This window comes from Mixophyes fleayi, unplaced genomic scaffold (assembly GCF_038048845.1).
Source record: "Mixophyes fleayi isolate aMixFle1 unplaced genomic scaffold, aMixFle1.hap1 Scaffold_54, whole genome shotgun sequence".
NCBI classification, from domain to species: domain Eukaryota; kingdom Metazoa; phylum Chordata; class Amphibia; order Anura; family Limnodynastidae; genus Mixophyes; species Mixophyes fleayi.
The window spans coordinates 67,501-92,562 of NW_027448234.1; the positions used below are offsets into that span (position 1 = coordinate 67,501).

General features: G+C 38.8%; 1 protein-coding gene across 1 annotated transcript in view; it reads left to right on the forward strand.

The window, feature by feature from the left end:
- LOC142134595 (hemicentin-1-like) overlaps positions 1 to 25,062 on the forward strand; it is a 63,931-nt gene that overhangs the window by 11,183 nt on the left and 27,686 nt on the right. The window contains exon 2 of the mRNA XM_075194557.1: positions 20,755 to 20,763. Within this exon, the coding sequence (XP_075050658.1) occupies positions 20,755 to 20,763 (9 nt within the window). The remainder of the gene's footprint in view (positions 1 to 20,754; positions 20,764 to 25,062) is intronic.

Consider the following 25,062-nt stretch of genomic DNA (forward strand, 5'->3'; position numbering starts at 1 on the left):
CCTGACCGCCTCTGACTTCGCCTCCTTTTTCTCCTCTAAAATTGAAGCCCTCCGACTTGAAATCTCCTCCTCCACTCTCTCATCCACCCCCCCACTTTTCCGTCCTCCCCTCCTAGCCATCTTCCCCTCCACTTTTTCCGCCCCACCACGGGCGAGGAAGTCCACTCTCTCATTTCATCCTCTTCCCCTCTACCTGTCCCCTGGATCCCATCCCCTCCCACCTTCTTCGCTCCCTTTCCCCCACCACCTGCTCCCACCTCGCTCACCTCTATAATCTTTCCCTCTCCACCGGCATCTTCCCCTCCTCCTTCAAACATGCTCTCGTATCCTCCATTCTAAAGAAACCTAATTTTGACCCCACTTCTCCCTCTAACTATCGCCCCATATCTCTTCTCCCCTTTGCCTCCAAAATTCTCGAGAGGCTCGTCTGCAGCCGTCTCTCCTCCTACCTTTCTGAACACTCCCTCCTTGATCCTCTCCAGTCTGGTTTCCGCCCCTTCACTCCACTGAAACTGCCTGGCTAAAGTCACCAATGATCTCTCTGCTAAAGCCAGATCCTCCTCGATCTCTCAGCAGCCTTTGACACCGTGAACCACCCCCTCCTCCTCCACACCCTCCAGTCCTTTGGCCTCTCCGGCCCTGTCCTGGTTCACCTCTTACCTTTCTGACCGTTCCTTCTCCGTCACCACCTCTGGGTCTCTCTCCCCCCGTCCACCCTTCTAGTCGGGGTCCCTCAGGGCTCTGTTTTAGGACCCTTACTCTTCTCTCTATACACCTCTTCCCTGGGTGAACTCATCAGCTCCTACGGCCTCAATTACCACCTCTACGCTGATGACACTCAACTTTACCTCTCCTCTCCTGATCTCTCTCCCTCCCTCCTCTCTAGGGTGTCCGCCTGCCTCTCTGCCATCTCCTCCTGGATGTCCTCTCGATTCCTCAAACTTAACCTCGCCAAAACTGAACTCATAGTCTTTCCTCCCCCTCACACCTCGGACCCTTCTGACCTCTCTATCACTGTCGACAACACCTCTATCTCCCTTGTCCCCCAACTTCGCTGCCTCGGTCTCATCCTCGACTCCTCTCTCTCCTTTGGCCCCCACATTCTCTCTCTTGCTAAATCCTGCCGCTTCCAGCTGCGCAACATCGCTCGCATCCGGCCCTTCCTCCCAAGATGCCACCAAATGTCTTATTCACTCTCTGATCATCTCCCGCTTGGACTACTGCAACCTCCTCCTTACTGGCCTCCCCCACTCTCATCTCGCTCCCCTTCGATCTGTACTTAACGCAGCCGCTAGGCTCATCTTCCTTTCTCGCCGCTCCTCTTCTGTCTCCCCCCTGTACCATTCCCTTAACTGGCTCCCCTTCCCCTACAGAATCCTGTTCAAGCTCCTCACTCTTACATACAAGGCCCTCGTCAACTCCACTGCACCCTACATCTCCACCCTCCTCTCTATTCATGCTCCATGGTACGCTGTGACAATACAGCGCTGTTAACAGGTGTGAGGCCATGTATGAAAGACCGAATTAAAAAAGGTGCTTTTGTAGATATGTTTTCACTTACAAAGAAAAGTAAGAAAGATTTGGCTGCGGCTTGTGCTAAAGGGGGTATCGGTGAAGAAGCGTATCGCTCCTTTAATAATTGGGTTTCAGGATACTGTGTTTTTGCGGCATGCTATTTAGATACCAGACCGGCTGCCCTTATTGACGTATGGCGTTATCTTCATTTGATAACTGAAATGGCAAATAAGGATGGGCATAATGCGTGGAGGAGATATGATGAGAGCTTTAGAGAGAAGGCTGAAGGGCTAGATCGGATACCATTTGAATGTAAAGATATGGAAACGTGGTCAGAACTTATGCGCCCTTCGGGTGGGGGTCAATTTGGAAATGATAGGTTTCCAGGAACTGGGGGGTATAGTGCCCCCCGTAGGAAGCAGAATAGATGTTTTGCTTTCAACAATTCCACCTGCGGCAGAGGAGAATCATGCAGGTATAGACATACCTGCGCGATTTGTAGAGGTGCCCATTCAGCAAAGGATTGTACAAGGAATACAGCGACCCGTGGAAGGGGTCGTGGTATGTCAGGAGCTGCTGCGCAAGGCTCCTTCACCAGTTAATTTGGATTGTTTATATAGATGGTTGGGTTTCTTTCCAGACACCCTGCATGCCAAATTTCTCCACAACGGTTTTACTGATGGTTTTAGGTTGCCTATTGTTGGACTGGTGCGGTCTAGTGATGGTCGGAATTTGAAATCAGCGTCTCTCCTTCCCCAAGTATTGTGAGATAAAGTTAATAAGGAAGTCACCCTGGGACGTATGTTAGGCCCATTTAACTTACCTCCTTTTGCGGATTTAATATTGTCCCCTGTTGGTGTTGTGCCAAAGAAAACGGCAGGTAAATACCGTTTAATCCAGCACCTGTCTCATCCCCCGGGTTTTTCAGTGAACGATGCCATTGAAGAGAGACACAGTTCAGTGAGCTATCAGTCTTTCGAAGAGGCATTAAAGCTTGTTAGATCATTTGGGAAGGGTGCGCTTTTGGCTAAAATAGATGTAGAATCAGCATTTAGATTGCTTCCCCTTCATCCAGAATCTTTCAGATTCATGGGTTTTAAATTGCAAGACGGCTACTATATTGATCGCTGTCTTCCAATGGGATGTTCGGTAGCTTGTGCATATTTCGAATGTTTTAGTTCCTTCCTGCATTGGTGTATACAAGCAGGAACAGGCCACGTTGGCCTGGCTCATTATTTGGACGATTTTTTATTCATTGGCCCAGCCGCATCGTCAGTTTGCGCAGATGTATTGTTTTCGGCAAAATCTCTTTTTGCCGTTATGGGAGTTCCAATAGCCCATGACAAAACGGAAGGCCCTATTGATTGTTTGTCTTTCTTGGGTATAGAAATCGATACTACAGCAGGATGTTGTCGTCTACCCAAAGAAAAGATCGATAAGTTAGTTTTCGTTATCTCGGAAGTGTTAAGTTCAAACACAAGTACTTTGAAGGGGATACAGTCATTGTTAGGATTATTGAACTTTGCTTGCAGAGTCATTCCAATGGGAAAGATTTTCTGCAGAAAGTTGCAATTAGTTACAGCGGGTTTAACGAAGCCCCATGCTCGGCTTCGTTTAGCCATGGACATACGATATGACCTTCGGATCTGGTCCACATTCTTAAAAGATTTTAATGGAGTGCGGATTTGGCAGTCTCCTATTGTATCTAGTTTAGAATTAGAGCTCCATACAGATGCCTCCGGAGCTCACGGCTTCGGAGCCTTTTTTAAAGGAGAATGGTGTGCTTCCCCTTGGCCGATAGAATGGAGACAAAACGGTTTAGTAAAAAATCTATTGGTATTGGAATTATTTCCAATAGTATTGTCCCTTGAATTGTGGTCCAGTAGTTTGTCGGGCCAAAATGTAATTTTTTGGTGTGACAATTTAGGTGTCGTCCAGGCCATTAATCAACAAAAGTCAACTTCGTTACCTGCGGTCAATCTGTTGCGCAGACTGGTACTTTTGTGCTTAAAGTTTGATATCTCTTTCCGGGCTAAACATGTCCCAGGAATAGAGAACCAGGTAGCCGACTCGTTATCTCGTTTTCAATGGAGTCGTTTTAGAACACTTGTCCCACACGCTAATTTAATTGGAATTCCTTGTCCTCTTTACGCTTGGCAGATGGTCGAGTCGGTATAAAGGACTTGGCGGAAGCTTCATTGGCTCCTTCTACTAGACGATCTTATCGTGCTTCATGGCAACAATGGCAATTATTTCTGAACACATGCCCGGGTGCTTTTCCCTCAGGTCAGAATGAACCCATCTTAGAATTCATGTGGAACAGATATGTAAAGGGTGCTACTAAATCTAATATGGCGTCTATACTTGCGGGCATTTCCTTTATGGCTCGCCTGCATGGGTTTTCAGACCCAACGAAAGGATTCATGATTTCTAAAGCGTTGAAAGGTTGGGCGAGGGTACGACCAGTAGAGGCTGACACTAGGCGTCCCATTTCCATTCAAGTATTGAAACAATTGGTAGGGGCACTTGCATCAGTTTCTTTCAATCCATATGAAGCATTGTTATTTAGTACAGCTTTTTGTATGGCCTTCCATGGGGCTTTTAGAATAAGCGAACTAGTGGCAAGATCTAATACCGATATTGGAAATGCTTTATTGGCTAAGCATACACATATTTATTCTACACATGTTTCTTGTAAGTTGACCCGATCGAAAACCGATCAGTTTAAGCCTGGACAGTGGTTCAACATATGTACACATGAAGATTCAAACATTTGCCCGGTGATATTGTGTTCAAAATTTTCTTTGATTCGTCCTAAAGGAGGGGATATGTGGCTACTGCACGCAGATAGATCACCGCTTTCTAAATTTCAATTTAATGCCCTATTTAAACGTTCATTAAGCTATATCGGATTAGATCCGTCCTTGTATGGTACCCATTCATTTAGAATTGGGGCGGCTACAGCTGCAGCTGAGAAGGGTGCTTCCCCTGCGGACATACAGGCTATTGGCCGTTGGAAATCCGAGGCCTATAAAACTTATATTCGCCCGCAATCCTAGTTTAATAGGCTTTTGCCTCGCCAACTCGTTAACCCATGGCTATGCTGCTTGTCGCTTTTAGCGAGGGCATGAGGGGATTTTTTCCCCGTTTCTCCTGGATAAAGGCCTGATTGGCTATTGGCCTCCGGGGTGTCTCGGTTTTTTTGTCCTTCATATGGGCTAACTTCCCCTACCCTCCCTCCCACACTCACGTGTCACGATTAGATTAATTATTAGCAGCCTGTGCGGCTGAGTTAGTATTTGCAAGTTAAAGCGTCACATTATTTCTGTGGCTGCTTGGTTGTTATTGCAATAAACAATGATATTAGTTCGTTTTGATAAAGCTGTTCGATCGGTGAGGATTTCGCTTGGTTATATATCCAATGACATTAGTCGGATTAGTAAAGCGATCCTGAATTTAAGACGGACATGCTTGGCTTTGTATATTTAACGAACTCTCATATAAGTATTGGATCTGCTGCTGTATGCAGAGATCAGTCCCCTTTAACATATTAGATATTTATATTTCCCACATGGGCATAGTGGCATAAGGTTCTTTGGTAAAGCTGTCCGGTCGTTAATGATTTCACTTGGAGTGACATTTCCAAGAATATTAGTGGGATCGAGAGTAAACCGATTTTAGATCCAAAAAGGTGCACATTTAAAATAGTGCTATAAGTTGTCCTCCATGGCCTGACCACACCCCCTTTACTGGCCACACCCACTCTTAAAGTTGGCAACAGTAATAGAATTAGAAAACTATATTATTTATAAATGTAATAACACAAGTTAAAAAAAAAGTGAGGCATAAAGTAAAGCAAGTTGTACATTAATGTAAAAAAGCCCACATTGCCACACATAACATCTTTACGTATCTAATCCATCTTTACCATCTTATCAAATTAATATAATTCTTCTAAATTAATACAATTTTACAGAATAAATACGAATCTTCCCTCACATCCAATTACAATAAGAAAATCTACAATAAAACCACAATTGGTGTTATAGTTACTCATCCAGTGCCTCTCCGAATTTTACTTTATCCTAAAATCACAGAAAAACACTACAGCCAAAGCATAAGTAAGAATAATAGAGCAATCCACTTAAGCACAAAAATAAGTAAGAAAAGTAACGGTGGGCATTTTCTTAAAGACAAACTTCATTAAACCACAGGCAGACTCCCACAAAAATTGGTTTTAGACAAAGTGTTATATTTTATTTAATGCATGTATTAACTATGAGATTCCTAAAATCTTTTTTTCTCCTTCTAACCCTCAGTACTGTTGTGATTTGAGTGTTGTGTAGGGAGTTTCTGGTTAGCAGGAAATCCCCTGTCTCCAGTCCGTGTATTCTGATCTAAATGCATAATTAGATCTGATCTAATCTGATCTATATGCATACATATATATGTAATTTAGTTTATATTATACCTTGCTTTTTAACATGTATTAAAAAACACATTGCAAATAGAGTTTGTACATAGCAATGCATGGTCTCTGGTTAACTGATTGGAGGCAATCCTATATTTGACATTTTCCCATCTCTGATCTTTCTGTGTTCTGGATTAGCAATTTATATTTAAAGGGAAAAAATTGATTGTTACCAGTATAAGCCCAGTTCAATTGACAGTACCTTTTCAATTCTTTGTGAGCTGGAGAGCATTGATCTGCCACTCATATTCTCTTTGCATGTCAAAATTATTAATGAATCTTTAGTGCTCAATGTGCCATTTCAGTTGAATTTGTCTATCAAGCCACTGTGTATTTTCTTCTTCCTCTTCACACTGTCAGTTCTCTAGACATAGAGTTAATTCATATGGATGGGAGTCCTTTGCAAGCAGTCCCCAAGGCTTTAAAGCATTGCTGTGCAGCTGTGCAAGATGATGGTATAGAAAGAACAGGCACACCCATGAGGTATATAAAAAGAAAAGCTAGTAAAAGCATGGTACACATCTATACATCATGTTTGGTCCCCAGAGGAAAATGTCATTGGTAGACAAAGTAAGACATTCTCTCGACTGTAAGCTTTCACATGTCAAAAGCGTTTTATCATCTCTGTCATCTAGTAACTGTTTTTTTTCCAAATGTGGAATACTTGGAGCTTTCAAAGTGTATAACAATAGCATACGTATTAAAACTTTAGGGTAATGATTCATACTTTAAAGCAAACTTTGAAAGATTTTTTTCCCCCTCTGGGTAGGATGCAAAACATCAACAAAAAGTAAAAAATAGATGTAAAAAGCTGGCTACATATACTGCAATATAGCCGGATGTTGTACAGTTTACCCTTTAGCACAGCAGCTGTGGCTCAATAATAATGATGGGATCTAACTCAATCATATCATTATAAGATGTCATAAGAAAAATATGCTGAAATATACCATCTTAAAATGATGTAGCTTGGTCTGTGTGAGCACTGACAAGCCAAAAATAATCCGATCTGCCTTCCTTCGTGCCGAATGGCTAGACCTTGACTGATTTGGCCACCCACATGAACCAATCGGCTCATGTGTGGCCAGTTTAACAATTTTAGAAGATTCTGGGGAGAACAAAAGTAAATTCACTCATGTAATACAATGGACAGATTAAGAATATTTAGTAGGCAATCTAGCAGCAGGACTGCTTTTTACCATATAAAACATACAGAGGGACAGATTCATGTTGCCCTCTATCATACATGCAATTAGTGGAAGAAACATAAAAAACATGATGGGCCTGATTCATTAAGGAGGGTAAAGCAAAAAAAAAAAGGAGTAACTTTGCAAAACCATGTTGCATTGGAGGGGGGAGGGGGTGTAAATTTAAAATGTGATGACAGATTTATAGTTGGATAGGGCATGTCCTAGATCACATTTATATTTCAGTGTACAAATAAAGCTATCAAGTATTTGTGTGCTACATAAAAAAAAACCCAGACAGTATTTAACTTATAAACTAATTTGCACCCCTTGCATTGTAACATGGTTTTGTCCAGGAGAAAGCTTACTCATTTTTTTGCCTTTTACGTTTCACAGTATAAGCAAGTTCATCTTGAGCAGATATTTTGCTGGGTGACGAGAAGGAATCTATGAGTGTGCTTAAGATGGTTCTTTTCAATTTAACACTACAGAAAAAAGGCTGAATATGTTACTATGAGATAACATTCAGAAAATGAAAATGTCATGCTTCAGGGACATTAATTATAGCAAATTAATTGTAACTGTGTTTCTTGATTTGTCTTTAAGTTATTTCAACATGTTGAATATACAGATATGTATAGAACTAAGTACAAGAAATTGTCTACAAATTACATCATGTATGTACCATACCTATAATTAAGACTCTTGTTCAACATCCGATTATCAACCCCAATCTTATAAAGCATATATTTTTCAAAACATATTTATTGTTCATTATTGAAGTATACATTTTCAGTGAACGTGTTTCATTTTTTACATTTCTTAAAAGAACAGACAGAATGCTATATAGACCACACAGAAACAGATGTTTTTTTAAAGGATATAAAAATCTGGGCATTAAGCAAACAATGCATGTCTTGATGAATCTCCAATCTGTTGAATTTAACATAAAATGAGCAATGACACAAAAAGACAAATACAACAGAACTGTTGAAGAAGCTCAATTAAGCCAGCATGTAAATCAGCAATACAGTGAGTTAACCACCCAATTTCCAGTGAAAATGGTTGTTCTTCTGAATAGACATAAGATACATGCTGGACAAAATGCACTACATGACCCACTGCAGATTCTTGACAATTTTAACTCTCCTCACATCAAAAGCTGTTTTTCTTGCTACTTTTCTGGAAAGTCTCATGGGAGGGTGTTGAGGCGGGAACAGCCCATATTCCTAAGCTATGGATTCTCTTCTCAGTCAAGGTCTAATCCAGGGTTTCCCAACCCAGTCCTCAGGGTTCCCTAACAGTGCATGTTTTCCATATCTCCTTGCTAGAGCACAGGTGTATTCATTACTAACTGACACATTGTAACAGATCCACAGGTGATACTAATAATGTTACATGTGATCCGGAAAAACCTGCACTGTTGGGGAGCCCTGAGGACTGGGTTTGGGAAACACTCTAATCATTCAGCATTACGGAAGACAGGTCAGATTACTTCTGGCTCGTCAGTGCTCACAGAGGCCAAGCTACATCATTTTACGATGGCATTTTCTAACATGTTTTTATTATTGTGATATCTGATTTTAATGGCTACATACGCTCTATATAGCAGTGCAGAATATGATTGGTGCCATATAAATAAACAAAACTAATAATAAACAACAGACCTCTAATTTGGTGGCTTGTATATAGCTGACCTTTAATTTGCTGGATAGCAGGCATTTATTATGTTGATATACTTTTTCCCCTTATTAAAAAAGCCCTGGTTACCTTACTCTTACCCTGCCACAAACCTTTTTCACACACCATGACATTTGGTTCTTTGGCCATCACCTTTCCCATCTCTACTTCTTTGACATAATTTAGCAGCTCAATCGGGTTACAATAAAGAGTCATGTTCCATTTCACTACCACAGATCAGCCTTTAGCCCTTTTATTACCACTAACTTTCCTTTTCCTGGCTATGATGTCACAAGCAAGCGTCTCACTCACTGTTTGAGGAGCCGAGAATGTTGTGCTCACCTCCAACCATCAGCGTAAGATTTACAGTGATAGCATGAAAGCTGAAGACACTTGTGAATACAGCAATAATTTCATTTAGTTATCTATATTAAACCACTCAGGGTTCTCTTGTGTTATATGTTATCCTTTGCCTATGCTGCTGGTAAACACCTTTTATTGATATGGCATTTTGAGAAAGCCCCCCATAATCCAGCAACCAATTAAAGTGTTTTTCAAATACAGTACTTCATATACAGTATTTTGTAAAGAAAATATACAGACTTTTTCCATTGTACTTCTAGTTTAGCAAATCATTCTCTCTTTACGGCACCTTGTATCAAGTGAAATGTTCAAGGTGAGTGCTGACGTCTGCTTTCCTTCACTATAACTGACCTTTCCATGTGCTTTATATCACAAACTATAAAAGCTTAGAGGGTCTTTTGTATGATAAAAATGATCTATTAATTAGACACCTTGCCTTTTTAAGAATGCCCACGTCTTAATATGAAAAGCCCTGTGATATCTATGACATTTAAAAATGTTAAATCTCCCAAGAAAAAAAAATCCCACTGACCTTTTTAAGGCTACACTATGTAACCAGCTCTATTATCAAAGTCATGGAAGAACACATCTTTCTGTATGTGTGAAGTCTGGTCCCATCCGTCTTCTGTTTAATGGAACTCCTGCTGGCAAATGGATGTATGACTTCTTAAACACACCAGTGTATGTGACCTTGTCATGTAGAAAGCTGTGCTGTTTTACAGAATTGTTTGTTCACTAAATTTCACTTGGACTCTTCTTCTTAACTCTTGCACAGCATTATTCAAATATAGACCTGACTTATATGTGGAGACATGTGTTAGATTAAATACAGCCATACATTTTGTGAATAATAATTATATATTGTTGTTTGTATTTGTTATTTTATTGCATTGCATGTCAACAGTGAGTGATAGTGACTTCTCTCTTATTAATAAAGTTTTATCCAATCTACTGAAAGACAATTAGTTTGTGAACCAATTTATTAAGGGTGTTGTTTATTTTAACATCATCTGCCTTTTTAAGAACATCATTGAATCAAAAATAAAAGTAGGCTTATATAAATGAAAAACTAACATTTATAAATGTGGTAAAGTTCCCATACCTTCATACAATATTTGACATTGCAGTTAGCTGTATAGTAAATATAAATGCAATCTGTAATCAGCCATTATAGGCAAAAAAGAATCTGACTGTGGAATTACTGTCAGGAAGGGAAAATACCCCCCACCTCCACCCTCACATTCACAACTTGTTCTGAAATATCTTAAATTTGATTAGCCCCTGAAATCACCAATATATTTCAGAATGTTATCAGTGTATTGTTTTTTTTGTTTTGTTTTGTTTTTTAACACCACCTTGTATTTGGTGATATTTTAAACTGCACCTGTCAGGGCATTTTTCATTTGAGAAATTAGGCTTTAGTAAGGAGTCACTTTGTAGCATGCCCAATATATATGTACCATTTTCCAAATGAATACATCTGAATCATATTTACCAACTTTTGTAGTTGGCGTCTGGGAGTCTCATGTGGGAGGTGGGCGTGCGGGGGGGGGCTCCGAAAATCCCGTCATTTTGGACTCACCCGTCACGTAATGACACAAACGCGTCATTTTACAGCAGTAGGCAGGCCAAATGCCCGAGAATCGCGGCATTTTGGACCTAATTCTGCCCACTTCACTAGGAGGTGGGCAGATGCGGGAGATTGACATACTCTGCCGGGAGTCCAGGAGACTCACCCAAAATGCGGGAGTCTCCCGGACATTCCGGGAGAGTTGGGAAGTATGATCTGAATGTGTTCTTAGTTCTCAAGCTGGATGTGTGAAAGTTTATCAGCACTTGCATAGAAGTCCTGGAGACATTACGTAACTCCAACCAGTACAACATATGGAAGTAGTCTGTTATATTCTTTGTTTCTCTTCTGTAGCAAAATCATATAGCCTCCTAACAAACTCTATATAATGTTAGTATTTTTAAGATGACAGACACAGCTGTTCTGAGTAGTTTATTTTAATTCTTTACTGAAACAGATAAACCATTATCTGAAAATAAAGGAAAATAAATACTAAAATGTGTGCGGTAGTACTAGGACGTCATTACCGCTTAAGGCTACTTACAACCTGTTTTTATCATGTCTCAATAGTAAATTAACAACACACATAAAGCTTGTTGCTTTTATGCATATATTTGGGGTTCTATTTTCTATTTACCAGTAGGAGGAAACCCCTAGATCTGGCAAACTGTTTTTTGCCGAATTTAGGGATTTTTACAATTTAGCAAGGCCCCCTGGCAGGTGAAGACTATAGCCGATAACCTTCACAGTGGGCCTCCATGCATAGAAGGGGAAGCCATTTTAACAAGGAGAGCAGTGGTACAAGTACCGCCACTGTCTGAGGATAGCCTTTGTCAGGGAACAGAACAAGAAAAATATTTTTTCTAGTTATTTTATTTACTGTTAAACTGTAAACTGTAAAAAGGGAAAGTACAGCACATCTCCTTTTGTACAAATGTGCATATCTGGCCATCATTCATGTACTCACCCATTCTAATATTTTATATTTGACTATGCAAAAGCTTTATAGGACCACATGCATGCTTTTAGTTTGTGATAAATATGCACATCAGCAAAAGTATAAACATGATTTGCCCTTTCAAAAGTGCCAAAAAAAACAAATTGCTTGTAAATATAAACAGAAAAGAGAGTACCAAGGTGCATATAGATGCCATATAGATGTATAGATTTTTTTTTTTGTTCCTGTAATGTATGGGTATACAAAAGGACTAGTTGGCATCAAATTATCTTGGTGTATGAACTACCTGATAATAAATATAAACCAACATGTTTGTATATGCAAAGAAACACAAATACATGCTAGTTTATGCAATGCTAGTTTACATGCAATACATGCACCTTTATGCTGACGACATTCAACTCTATATCTCCTCTCCTGATCTTTCCTCCACCCTCCTCGCTCGGGTATCAGACTGCCTCCCCGCCATCTCCTCCTGGATGTCCAAGCGCTTTCTCAAAATCAATTTCTCTAAAACTGAACTCATTGTCTTTCCTCCGCCCAGACTCCCATCCCACCATGACCTCTCTATTGTCGTCAATAACACCACCATCTCCTCTGTCACGCAACTTTGCTCTCTCTCTTTTGCCCCCCACATTCACTCCCTTGCCCAAGCCTGTCGCTTCCAACTACGCAACATCGCCTGCATCCGTCCTTTTCTCTCTCAGGATGCCACCAAAACTATCATCCACGCACTCATCATCTCCCGCCTCGATTATTGTAACCTCCTCCTCACTGGCCTCCCCCACTCCCGTCTCTCCCCCCTCCGCTCGATACTCAATGCAGCTGCAAGACTCATCTTCCTCTCACGCTGCTCCTCCTCTGCCTCCCCTCTCTGCCTTGCCTTGCACTGGCTCCCCTTCCCCTACAGAATCCTTTTTAAACTCCTCACCACCACTTACAAGGCTCTCTCCAACTCTACTGCCCCTTATATCTCTAACCTACTCTCCATTCACACTCCTGCCCGCTCCCTGCGCTCGGCCAAAGACCGCCGCCTCTCCTCCACTCTTATCACCTCTTCCCACTCCAGAATCCAAGACTTTTCCCGTGCAGCCCCCCTTCTCTGGAACGACCTCCCTCGTTCCATCCGTCTCTCCCCTACTCTGTGCTCCTTCAAACGTGCACTCAAAACTCACCTCTTCCTCAAAGCCTACCAACCATCTACTTAACCCCATCTCCTCCCTTTAGCTCGTCCTCCCTTCTCTCCTCTTGCCTCAACTGGCTGCTCTTGTGCCTGGTCTGTTTACCCTCCCTTAGGATGTAAGCTCATATGAGCAGGGCCCCCTCCCCTCCTGTCTCCATACCTGTTCTTCCACTCCGTCTTTACTGCATATGACTGGCTGGAGTTTCTGAAGTATTGGTCTTTTTGTTCATTGTTCTGTATGGTTTCACCCTGTATAGTCTACTGTTAGTACTGTGTGCGGCGCTGCGGATACCTTGTGGCGCCTAACAAATAAATTATAATAATAGTTATATATTTATTTATTAGTTAATCAGTATAACACTTATTATTGAAATCCAAAAATATACAATGCAAATGTGAATGTGAATACCTTCGCATATGTCTAAAGATTTCACATCCAAATTTGTGCTGCTTATAAACCCGTTCTAGGTGAATAAATACGATCCTATGATGCTGAAGTAGAATGAAATATATACGTATCAAATGTCATAAACATTACATTTAGTGCAAATTCAAAATAATTAAAATATAGAACATTTTATTATACATCATAAAAACAAATCTATAGTATAAAACTAATTTGAGGCCTCACCTTTTTAAATATACATAATTATATTATTATTAACAGATAATTTAAGGAATAAACTATGAACAATATTAAACAATAAAATGTATGTGTAAATATATATATATATAAATAAATAACAGTCTTTTTGCTAAAATAAACAAATTGGATAACAAATTAGTCTGCATCTATGTTAACAAAATGGGGGGGTTCCTATAAAGCAGATCAGATAAATGTGGGTAACATAACAAACTTTTTGTAATTGATAGGGAATCTTAAACACTGCAGTGCATTGGGATAGATTATAATCTTTAATTCCAAACCAACATTCCAAAATGTCAGTGATCCTTTTGCCAACTAGAAACTGGACCTTTGTGAAAAATACATTGATGGTTCATAGGTGTAACTAGTCCTCTGTGGGCCCCATAGGAAAGTTTGTAAGGGTCCCATGTATCTCCCAATGTAGATAAACTCACATATACACATTAAACTTTGACAGGGAAGTCGACCTGTCTCAGTTGTGGGTCTTATAGCAGTTGCAACTATGGTAGGTACGCCCATGTCTTGGAATAAACCTGATCGCTGTGAAAGATATAAATCAGCTTGTATTGAGACTTTTTACATATTGAGATACTTCAGATTTTGTAAATATGACCTCCCATCATCATGGTATGATGGCAATTAGCCCCAGCCTGTAGCTTAGAGAATAGCGGAGCTATGCATTTTCTAATTTTAGATATTACTGACTTGAGATTTCATAGCATAAATATAATCTAAAGACTGTGAATGATGCTTAAATGAACCAGCAGAAGCATTTCAGAGACTTCTGTCCCCTTTCTCAGGGGATTGAAAAAGAGTATAGGAGTCAGCTGTGCAACAAATTTTCTTTGGTAGCCATAGTTGAATTTTTGCTATGACATTGCTTTAACATATTAATTTCTTTACAGTGTATAGTACAATAAAGTAATGGTACAACCTGCACAGTTTTGGGAATATAGAGCAGAGTATAATAGCTCAGCTTATGTCTAAAACATTCTTACGAACATAAAGAGAACACACAAAATTGAAGACTTGGGCAAAATTTGGATCTTCAGTTGTTGTTGGAATACAAGTACCAGTATGCATTTGGTAGTTGCAGCCTGGGATTTGTAGTTCCACAACAGATGGAGAATTACAGGTTGCAATGCATAACTGCTAATCTAGAACAACTGTCATAAATACATGTGTACTGGGGCATATTTTATTGTTTTATGCATGATCAGCCACTAGATAATCATAATGGGAAAAGAAAAGTTGTATAGGAGCAGCCTGGTATCTAACCCCCAATGGCTCCAGAGTACTGATGATGGTTACACTTATAAATCATGTTAAGCTATGCAGAAGCTCCCATTTGCTTTGAACAATCATTTTATTCATGAACATTTACTGACATGATTGACATTTCATAACCAGTCCCAAATGAGTCCGTATCCAAGTATGAAGCTAGCAAGCCAATCCAAAACTAATGATTTGGTATTTCAGACTTGACAGTTAACAGGCTTACTGCTGATACAGTCAACACAAATCCATCAACATTACAGTTTGCCTTACATGACTAGTTTTCATATACAAGCATTTGTCAGACATACAAAATGCATGATGTAAGATTTTCATGCTCTTGCCATTACAGCCTATTGTGACTATGTGGCCCGACTGCGTGTTGCATTATTTATATTTAGCAGATTAATCAGTGGTTTTAAGGATTAGATGAAATCAGATATATTGCGTTTTTCTGCTAGTGATAGAATTTTCACCACCCAATAGAAGCTCAGGTGTGACAGTCTGTGACCGTTTCTCATCATATTCACATATCAATAATTTATTTGGTTGAGTTTTCAATGACTTAGTATATAAACAGCTCTTTTATTCCATTATTTTCTATTTAAATAAAGTGATTATTGCAGAAGGGTACTCCTTTTCCCTTTTAACAATTTTGATCTGATTCAACACCATATTCATAGATATTTATTCTTCAACTGGTGCCGTTTAAAAGTCATTGCCTAAAAAAAATAGATTTTGTAAAGCTAGATTTTTACAGGTTTCCACAGCAAACCATTCACTTTATTAGTCACAGTAGTGCAACGTAGAAGGATATCAACATGAACTGCAGTCAACAGGTAGTCCTTTTAACAACCGTTATGTCATACAAGGTTTGGCAGTGTAGGGAAGGGTGCAAAACAATGCATTTGTAATCAGATCCATATCAGCAAGACAAAGTTTTATTTTTAAAAAGTCAGTTTAAACATTCCAACTCATATTTTATAGTTTTTAAGATTAAATTCCCATTTACATCCATTTTAATCAGTGGAATGTTAAATTTGGATGCAAACAGCATAGCTTTTAACAGTCTGATGCAAGCAATATTGGTGTAGGTTGACAACCTAATCCTGCCATCCTCTCTGGGCAACTTTTTAGGAGTTTATTTATTTTATAATACACAAGTGATGTGAATATATGTAAGATATCCTGTAAAAATTTATATAATTTTATTTGGAGGGTATAGATGTGACTCTGGGTTTAGACGGTAGTGATGTCACTTGTGTCATGTGACTCATTTTGAAAATGTTCCGCGTTGTGATGCGTAGCTACCACAGCAGACCGTCTGGATAAGAGGATGCCCCAATACGCGCAACGTTCTCTATTTCACACTGGAATTTATGTTTTGTAGGGAAAAATGTTCCCCCCTTACTGTAAAAGTAGAACGATACGAGAAGCCTTCCATTTGATGACCTGTGTAAAAGACTTGCAATATAGTCATGTAAATGGATATAGGGGACATACAATCATTATTTTCAACGACTGCATTACACTGTGTTGGCTTTTAGACTCATCTTGAACTATATTTTTGCTTTTTTTATTGTTTGTTGTGCTTTTTAATGTGGAGTTGAGAAAAAAACAACAAACAATAAAAAAATGGCACAGACATCAAGTATCTGCAGTGTATTCACACTAACATTATATTGCCTGCGGGGGTCCTCACTGCAATGTTTATACGCAATATGTGAGTATTATTACTGGTATGCCGGCATTGTTATGGAAATGGAAGAACCAGGACACATGCCAGCTTAGGTCCATTACATTACATTTCCAGCAATAGCTTATTCTGCTGTTAATTCACCTTACATACCTTCAAATTTCTTGTGCACAAAGTACTGTTTTAAAGTGTTTAATAGGAATTCACAGAAAGGACTGCTATCCCATTGCCTCCATCTCGAGGTTACCACTAAAGCAGGACGTAATTGGTTTCTTTCTCCCTCTTTAACAGAACGTGAGTTCAGGGTAATTATCTGTTTGTATTTAATGTGTAATTGAAAACAACTTCAGAGTCTACTCATGAAGAATATAAGGGCATAAAGCTATACCCTTATTAGCCAATCTGAACCAGCTATGATAAGGGGCGTAAATAAAAACTTTTGTGCAGATACTGCAAGGAGACTGAAAACTCCATTGCGGGAAAAGCATGAGGTCATTTTTTTTTTTTTGCTAGTACAAAAGTGTGTGCCATTAATCTGTCCTTAGCAACAGCTTGATGCAAACCAAAATCAGATGAATGCATTTTTGTAGGTCCACTTTATCAGATGTAGGCAATTAACAGCTCACACACCTCTAGTTCGGGCTTTGTTTTTACAGAGTGCATGCTAGACAAGGCATAAAGATGCTATTATTTTTAGAACAATATGCCTGGCTAATCCCAATTTATTTTCATAGCTGTGTTAGCAACAAAAGCTTTAGAAAGAGCACAGATAAAAGAATGCTATCTGGGTTGCTAATCTCATCACTGGAGTTGGAGTATTCTACCTTAGCCAAACTTTCCCTGGCCAAAAATAAAAGAAAAACATTTTTCTGCTTCAATACTTTATTTCTGGAGGCCAGTGAGGGGCCAATTATGCAAATTATATGTGCGTAATGTTTGGAATACCACAGTGCAAGCTCTCTGTTCTGTTCTAATTGCCAGTGCTCCACAGGCCCAGAAGTGGCATTTCTATTACTAATTGTGGAGACATTAAATACTTTCACTATTCATTTCTAAAATTCTTTCTGGAATTACTATATCTACACCTGGCTTTGGGGGGTCTTACACGTTCCTTTTGTATTGTGAGGAGTATTCTGAAAACAAATGAACTGATAATAATGTGAAATTGACCTTAAGTTTCTCACAGGTATAAGAAATGACATGGAACCAGAGATTAAATACATATAGACAGATAAATAACAGATACACAAGTATTTTCTGAATAAATTGCTCACATCAAATATAGTTTGTTTACATTGTTCTATCAACTCAAAACATGAATGATTATTGGTAAGATTACATCTGTCAAAGATCACTGATTCACTAGGGTTCCGGCGGCATTCCGTATCTTTAAGCTGTCAGGGTATTATTAGAAGTAACATCCCCAGCACCCCTAACCGTAAAGCCACTTCCAGCACCTGCACAAAAAACATAAACTGAAAACCAATTCAAAGACAGTGATTAAAGAAGCAGAGAAGGAAAATAGGTTACTATGACATAGCATAGGAGCAAGTATTGTCAAGAAGCTTTTGGTTGTTGGCTAGTGACATTTTACAGGAAATTAAATAATAACAATAATATCAAAAGTAAACCTAAAAAAAAATGAATCTTAAGCTACTGACACATATTCTGATACTTTGTTTTTGTTCTTAATTGTGATCAAGCTCATCTAAAATGTGTGTATATAGAGCTTATACAATCAGGTAAACATGGAGGCGATCTAAAAATATGTTAAAAAAGAGCATTGAATTTATAAATTGAATAGATTTCCAAATGGATCTAATGAAATGTTTAATTTTATTCCTTTCTTTAAAAAAAAATTATATAGAATCTGTTTGTAAATGTTCTCATATATAGAGCCACTTATATAGTGTATCTCAGTTGTGTTCTGACCATGTATATTGTATTGTTTAATTAATGTTCCTTGATAGATTGTAATGATAAACTCAGGTTCAATCATAATAAATATCTATTTCATAATTTGCTTTTTGCTAAATATCAATATAAGTATACAGTTGTTTTTATAATAATTGGATAAATATTTAGTCTTTTTTTATTTTTCAATCAAAATTATTTAAAATAGTCCTGTGCATATCAACCAATAGAAATGTTCCATTATGTTTGGCTTTGATCTTTTTGTTAATCTGACTGGGTACTGGAGCACCAGAATTGGGGAGACAGCACACCTAGCATTACAACACAACATGGGACAATATACTGTATATACTCGTGTATAAGCCGAGTTTTTCAGCACCTTTTTTTTACGCTCAAAAAGCCCCCCCTCGGCTTATACTCCAGTCAATAAGTTTCCCCAGTTTTCTGTGGTCCTCGGCTTATATTCAGGTCGGCTTATACTCGTGTATACACGGTACCTATAATTGAATTTCTATTTGTCAAAGATGTCACTGATTTTTCTCACAGATGATTCCAGGGCGATACATATACTTTATCTGTCATGGTACCATTAATAATGTCATCTCCGAGGATCCCTGACCCTAAAGCCACTTCATACTCCTACACAAAACACTCTATCCGCAGTCACTACACTTGTCTTGACTGCAGGAGGGAATGCAGTGGGACACCAAGGACCTGAAAGTCTCTCTGCAGTCATAACATTAGTAAAAACAGTGACTAATGGTGTGAGTTTCCTTCCCTCTGGTACCTCCACTACTCACACTACAAGTCACTACTGCGCTAGTTCAATGACTGCAGGAAGAAGTGAAGGTGATTGGTGTCACACTGCATTTTCTCCTAGAATTGACAGGAGTGTAAGGAGGCCTATAATGGTGATGTCTGAGATGAGAGTTTCACATCGCCTCATTAAAGAGAAATGGCCCTGGATGGTTCTCTACCTGTCCTGGGAATGTTGTATGGCTTTCTCACAGGAACACACAAGAATCTGGATCCACATGTGCTCTTTTCAACCAATGATAAGGCTGCAAAGATAATCAAAGCATATCTTACCATGCATCTTTTAATATAAGCCTATTACATTGAAAAAAAAAAGTTCGTATTAGTATTTTATTTTAACTGACCAAAGGATAAATTCATACAAACTTAACTATTGAGTCTCTAATCTCACAATAGCATACTTGAAAAGATGTGTAAAATGTAATTAAATATTTACCTGCATCCTTAGGCAACATCTACACAGACACTTTTTTCGGGCATGCATGGAACTCTGGAGCATGAAGGGGCGTGAAAATGATTCATCATGAAACATAATTTCTCATGCTTCTACTTGCTCCCTGTACGCCTGGAGAAAGCATTGGTATGGATGTAGCCCTATATACCACACCTAATCTGTCTAAGCACTAACATCAAATTAATGGGGAAAGGATTTATAAGCACAGAGAACAGCTCGTGAAAAGACACACTGTACTCTGGCAACTGCAGTATAGAAACATAAATGAAAATAAAATATAGCATTTTGAAATATATGAGATATTAATATTCTGTAACAAATATTTTGGCTAGCTACATGTGATAACCACTAAGCCACCGTGCTTCTAACATTTGCACAAAACAGCAGGTTCAAAATGGCATTTGCTTTATTAAATTGACATTTTCAGCTACGTAAATGACCTCCTCTAACATCTCTTCTCTTTCTCTATGCACAGTAAATCCCAAAGCTTCTCTCTAAGAAACAGTAAATGGCTCTAGACATCAACAATTGTCTAATTTCTCTTCACACAAAAGAACAAAACAAGACATTGTACCAAATTATGTTGCAAAAAAAATAATGAAAACTCATATTTCCTCTTTAAAACTGAAGCACCACAGAGTTTTGCTTTCTTAAGCACATTACCTGTGTGGACAATAACACTTTGTGGCTCACCACTGAAAAACTATGTCAAGGCATAATACATTTTAGTCTGCCATATCACTCACCTTGCAGATGGTTATCTTCAGCTATGCTTGTCAATCCCACTCAATGTCTGTTATAATTAAGCATCAGCTCTATTATACCAAGGTAGAGTTCACTTTCTGCTTAATAGAACTGCTAAAGAACTATGTATGGTATTTCCTCACAATTTAATGAGCACGGAATAAAATATCGTTTCAAGAAGTTATTTTGTAAATCAAAAGTCTATGTATACATTGAATTATGAAAGAAAAAACTTTTTACGTTATACAGAATAAGTTCTTTTATGTTTTTGTTTCTTTTCAGGCATTAAAGGTGAGGAGTCACAGAATGAATATTGTACTTGGCACATGTATAAATCCCCATTTAAGACCACCCACTTCACGAAATACAGTTCGTTTTTGTGAATGAAAGAAACAAAATGTTAGAGTTTTAATACTATTTCAAGCAGGTCTCTTTACTGCACAAATAATACTACTTAAAATAATATTCTTTATGTAATTTAAGGAATTTCATGTATTACAAGGAGTAATTAATCATGTTCGTTGACTAGTGTAATAAAACACCACTCATTTGGAGTGGCTAGTTTCCTTGAATTTCTTAAACAACCTTTGACAGTTTATATTTTAGATTTCTAAAATAAAAGTTTTCCTTATGTGAAAGAACATTCAAATATACACATTTCAAGTTTTCATGCCTTATAGAACTTAAACTATTTGAAATGCATTGTTATTCCCAACAGTTATTATGTGTACTCTATTGTGCTGTTTATGTATATTTAAAAAATATATATATAAATGTGGATTTACTTTTTTCATATTATACCATTTGTGGTTTGATTTATATAATTAAAGCTGCGTTTCCTTTAGATTATGTTTGTCTTGTGCTGGTAAGGATTTTTCACCCGTAGGCTGAGCCTGATTTGTTATTTTTCAGCCAAGCCTCTAAGTGCATATTTGTAATACACCTACACAAGTGATACATTTGACATATTATTATTTTTCAGCATACCTTGAAACTTGTACTAATTGTAAAACATCTTAAAAGGTTTGAGCAAAACAGCACATGACATCAATCATCCAATACACATATTTATATGTATATTATATTTTACTTTTACTTTATACGTGTGTACATTGCTGGATTTTATAAAATAAAAGAATCAATTGTTTTGTATACCAAATGATCCTAATTTTTAAACAATAAAGATCCAAAGAAAATGTGGAAAATTGGGAAACAAGATGTTTGGCTGCATTCAGTGTTGGGGAACATAGTAAACCCAGAACCATCATACTGCAAAGTGAATTTTAAAATTACCAACACCACTCACCCCACAACTAGCAGAACTTTGGGTGCCCCATGCTAGGAAAGTCAGTACCTGTGTAGAAACTAGCACACCACTGTGATTCTTAAAACTCTCTCATAGGGAAGACCAGTGCATCCCTAGCAGTAGTAAGTCCTCCCAAAATGGGACCAAGTTGGGGAAAGGGACAGTTAACCAAAAGTTTATTTGATGGTTAGAAATATCCTTAAAATGCAGTCCATTAGTGTGTAATTTGGTTGACAATGAGCCCTCTTCCGTAATTGTAATGGTTTTTTATGTGTATTTATGTATATTTATGTGTATTTTTTCGCCTGGCTACTTAGGGTTCTATTTGTTGAACTTAAAATGGGCAAATTTTGACTTTTATTATTACAAATATTGCTATTTATGCCAAAGAACGCGTGTGTCTGTATTATATTGTTACATCTATAAAAACTGTTGCATTTTTAGTGACGGGATAAAAAAATGACTGTTATACTCATTTGATGCAGTTTAACTGAATTCCCCAGCGCACACAGAGATATTTTTTTTAAATGATTTCCAGCAGAAAAATGATCTGCCAATGACCTATTAGCATCATAGCTGAATACTGTCTTTAGTGGCCATTCACGCAGACAAGAGCAACAATGTATATAAAACCTGTACAGTACCTCTACTAGCCATCCTCCTTGACCTAAAACATTCACAGTTCAGCTTAAATTTCTAATGCAGTTACATAGATTAAATGCAGGAAACTGACTGAAATCAGTACATGCTCCAGATGTTTAGGCATGTACTTAGTCTACAATTAGTATTCTGGCATTTAGAGTACTTATTAGCATGAGCAAAAATATCAGATTCATATATTCTATTCATGTGAGCATAACTATTCATTAACATGTTTTCAACATTATTGGAACAACATTTTGTGTGGCCCTATATAAATAACTGCTGCTGATGGTGATGATTTATGTAGAATTACGCTGATATATCAACACTATATATCTTAAAAAAATTAATGGACAAACACAAATAAATTGCAAAACTCTAGTTTTTGGGTCTGCTAAACTTATTTTAATATATGCTGTGGTGAAGTAATGGCTGCTATCTCATTACTAAGGTATGTCAAAGGGATCTTATGAAATTGTAAAAGAAGATTCTTGTGGACATTTAACCAATCAACTGTACTCAAGAAAAATAATCAGTGTGGTAATGACTCTAGAATGTTGTGTTAGTGCATGCTTTCAGAAATATTAGTCTATGAACTCCCTTTAACACTGTTAATTCTTCCATATATTTCTCTGAAATGTTACCTAGATGTAAACAGTTTGTTTACCCCTGACCAAGTATAACTCATCCCCATAAACATTTCAATATGGCAAGGGTGAGAGGAAAACAATTATTTAATCTCTCATTTATACCAGTTATGGCTGACGGCACTAATATGAACTCCTAGAACAGGCAGTAGAGGTCTTCACCTATAGCAGCCGCCTTTCCCGTACAGCATGTTATGTTCACAGTTACTCGGAATTTATGTTCAGAGACCGTAGTGACGGAGGTAGGAGGAGTAACCAAAGTCAGGAGGTAATCCAGGGACAGTCCAACGGTAGTAGGTCTGTAGCAATCAGAATATCAGGGACAGGCCAAAAGGTCAAGGCTTGTAGCAAGCAAGGGGAATCCGAATAACAAAGCCAAGGTCAGGGCAATCAGAGTTCAAGCAGGGTTCAGAAACAAGCCAGGGATCACAACAGGAATCAAACAGCAAACGGACAGAGTATCCACAGAACTTGGAACAAAATCTATAACTGGGAGGAAGGCTATGCCCTCTCTGCCTTAAATAGTGAAACCCACCAAGCAGACATCAATGCATCAGACCTGTCACTCAACCACAGGAGGATGTAGTCATGAGAGGAGCCTATTTGTGCACGCTGCTGGCTGCTAGATTTACCAGGATGCGGCGGTGAACTACAGAGTGTCCTAGCTGTGGCCCCGGTGACAGCCAGGATGAAGGGGCGGACATGACATGCTGGCTGTCAGGGCAAATGCCAGGACGCGCCCCAGTGTCAACAAACGAGCAGGGGTGGCTCATAACAATTAGGGATGTGCACCGGCGACTTTTGAGGTCTCGTGTTTTGTGTTTTGGATCCGGATTTCCGTTATTTTTGAGGTTCGGATTTGTCTCGCAAAACACTTGACGAAAGGTCTCGGTTCGGATTTAAGGTCTCGGGTTCGGATTTTTTTTGAAAAAAAAAAAAAAAGTTTAAAAATCAAGTTTTTGGGCTTATTTTCACTCCTACGCTATTATTAACCTCAAAAACATTCAATAACAAGCATTTCCACTAATTTACAGTGTATTCTGAACACCTCACAATATAGTTATTAGTCCAAAACGTTGCAACGAGGTATCTTTCTGGACTGCGTAGAGGAGTGGGTCACCACAATATATATAATAAGAAAACCATCAACTTGTATGATTCACACCAATAAATGTACCTGGACTGCGTAGAGGAGTGGGTCACCACAATATATATTAAAAACCCTGAACTTGTATGATTCGCACCAATAAATGGACAGTGGGTACAACCGCATTTTTTAGAGCACTGAGGACACTTGATCGTACTTCTCTGTACATTTTTGGTATCGCCTGCCTAGTGAAGTGGAATCTCGACGGGATTTGGTACCGGGGACACAATACCTCCATCAACCCTCTAAATCCCACTCCACTGATGGCGGACACCGGGCGCACGTCTAACACCAACATTGCAGTTACAGCCGCAGTTATACGCTTTGCAATAGGGTGACTACTATCGTATTTTGTGGTCATGGCAAACGACTGTTGGACGGTCAATTGTTTTGTGAAAGACTTAGCGGTCTTACGACTTCCCCTCTGGGAAGATGACCGACTAACAGCAGCAACAGCAGCAGTGGCAGTAGTAGGCGTACCGCTGCAGGATTCCTCGGATGAATCCCGTATTGAGGAGGACTCAGTCTGGCTGCTGACTTGGGCTGCAGGACTGAATCTGATGGAGATTGTGGAGGAAGTTGACGAGGAGGGTGTTGCTGGTGTGTATCCAACTGGACCACGGGATTTAGGTGTCCCTGTACCGATGAGGGTCCTAGCCCCAGTTCCTGAACTAACCACTGAACTATGAAGGTTATTCAGGTGACGTATAAGGGAAGATGTTCCTAGGTGGGCAAGATCCTTACCCCTGCTTATTTGAGCTTTACATAAGCTACATATGGCCATACATTGGTTGTCTGGATTTGGATAAAAATAACTCCAGACCGAAGAGGTGCATTTTTTGGTCTTC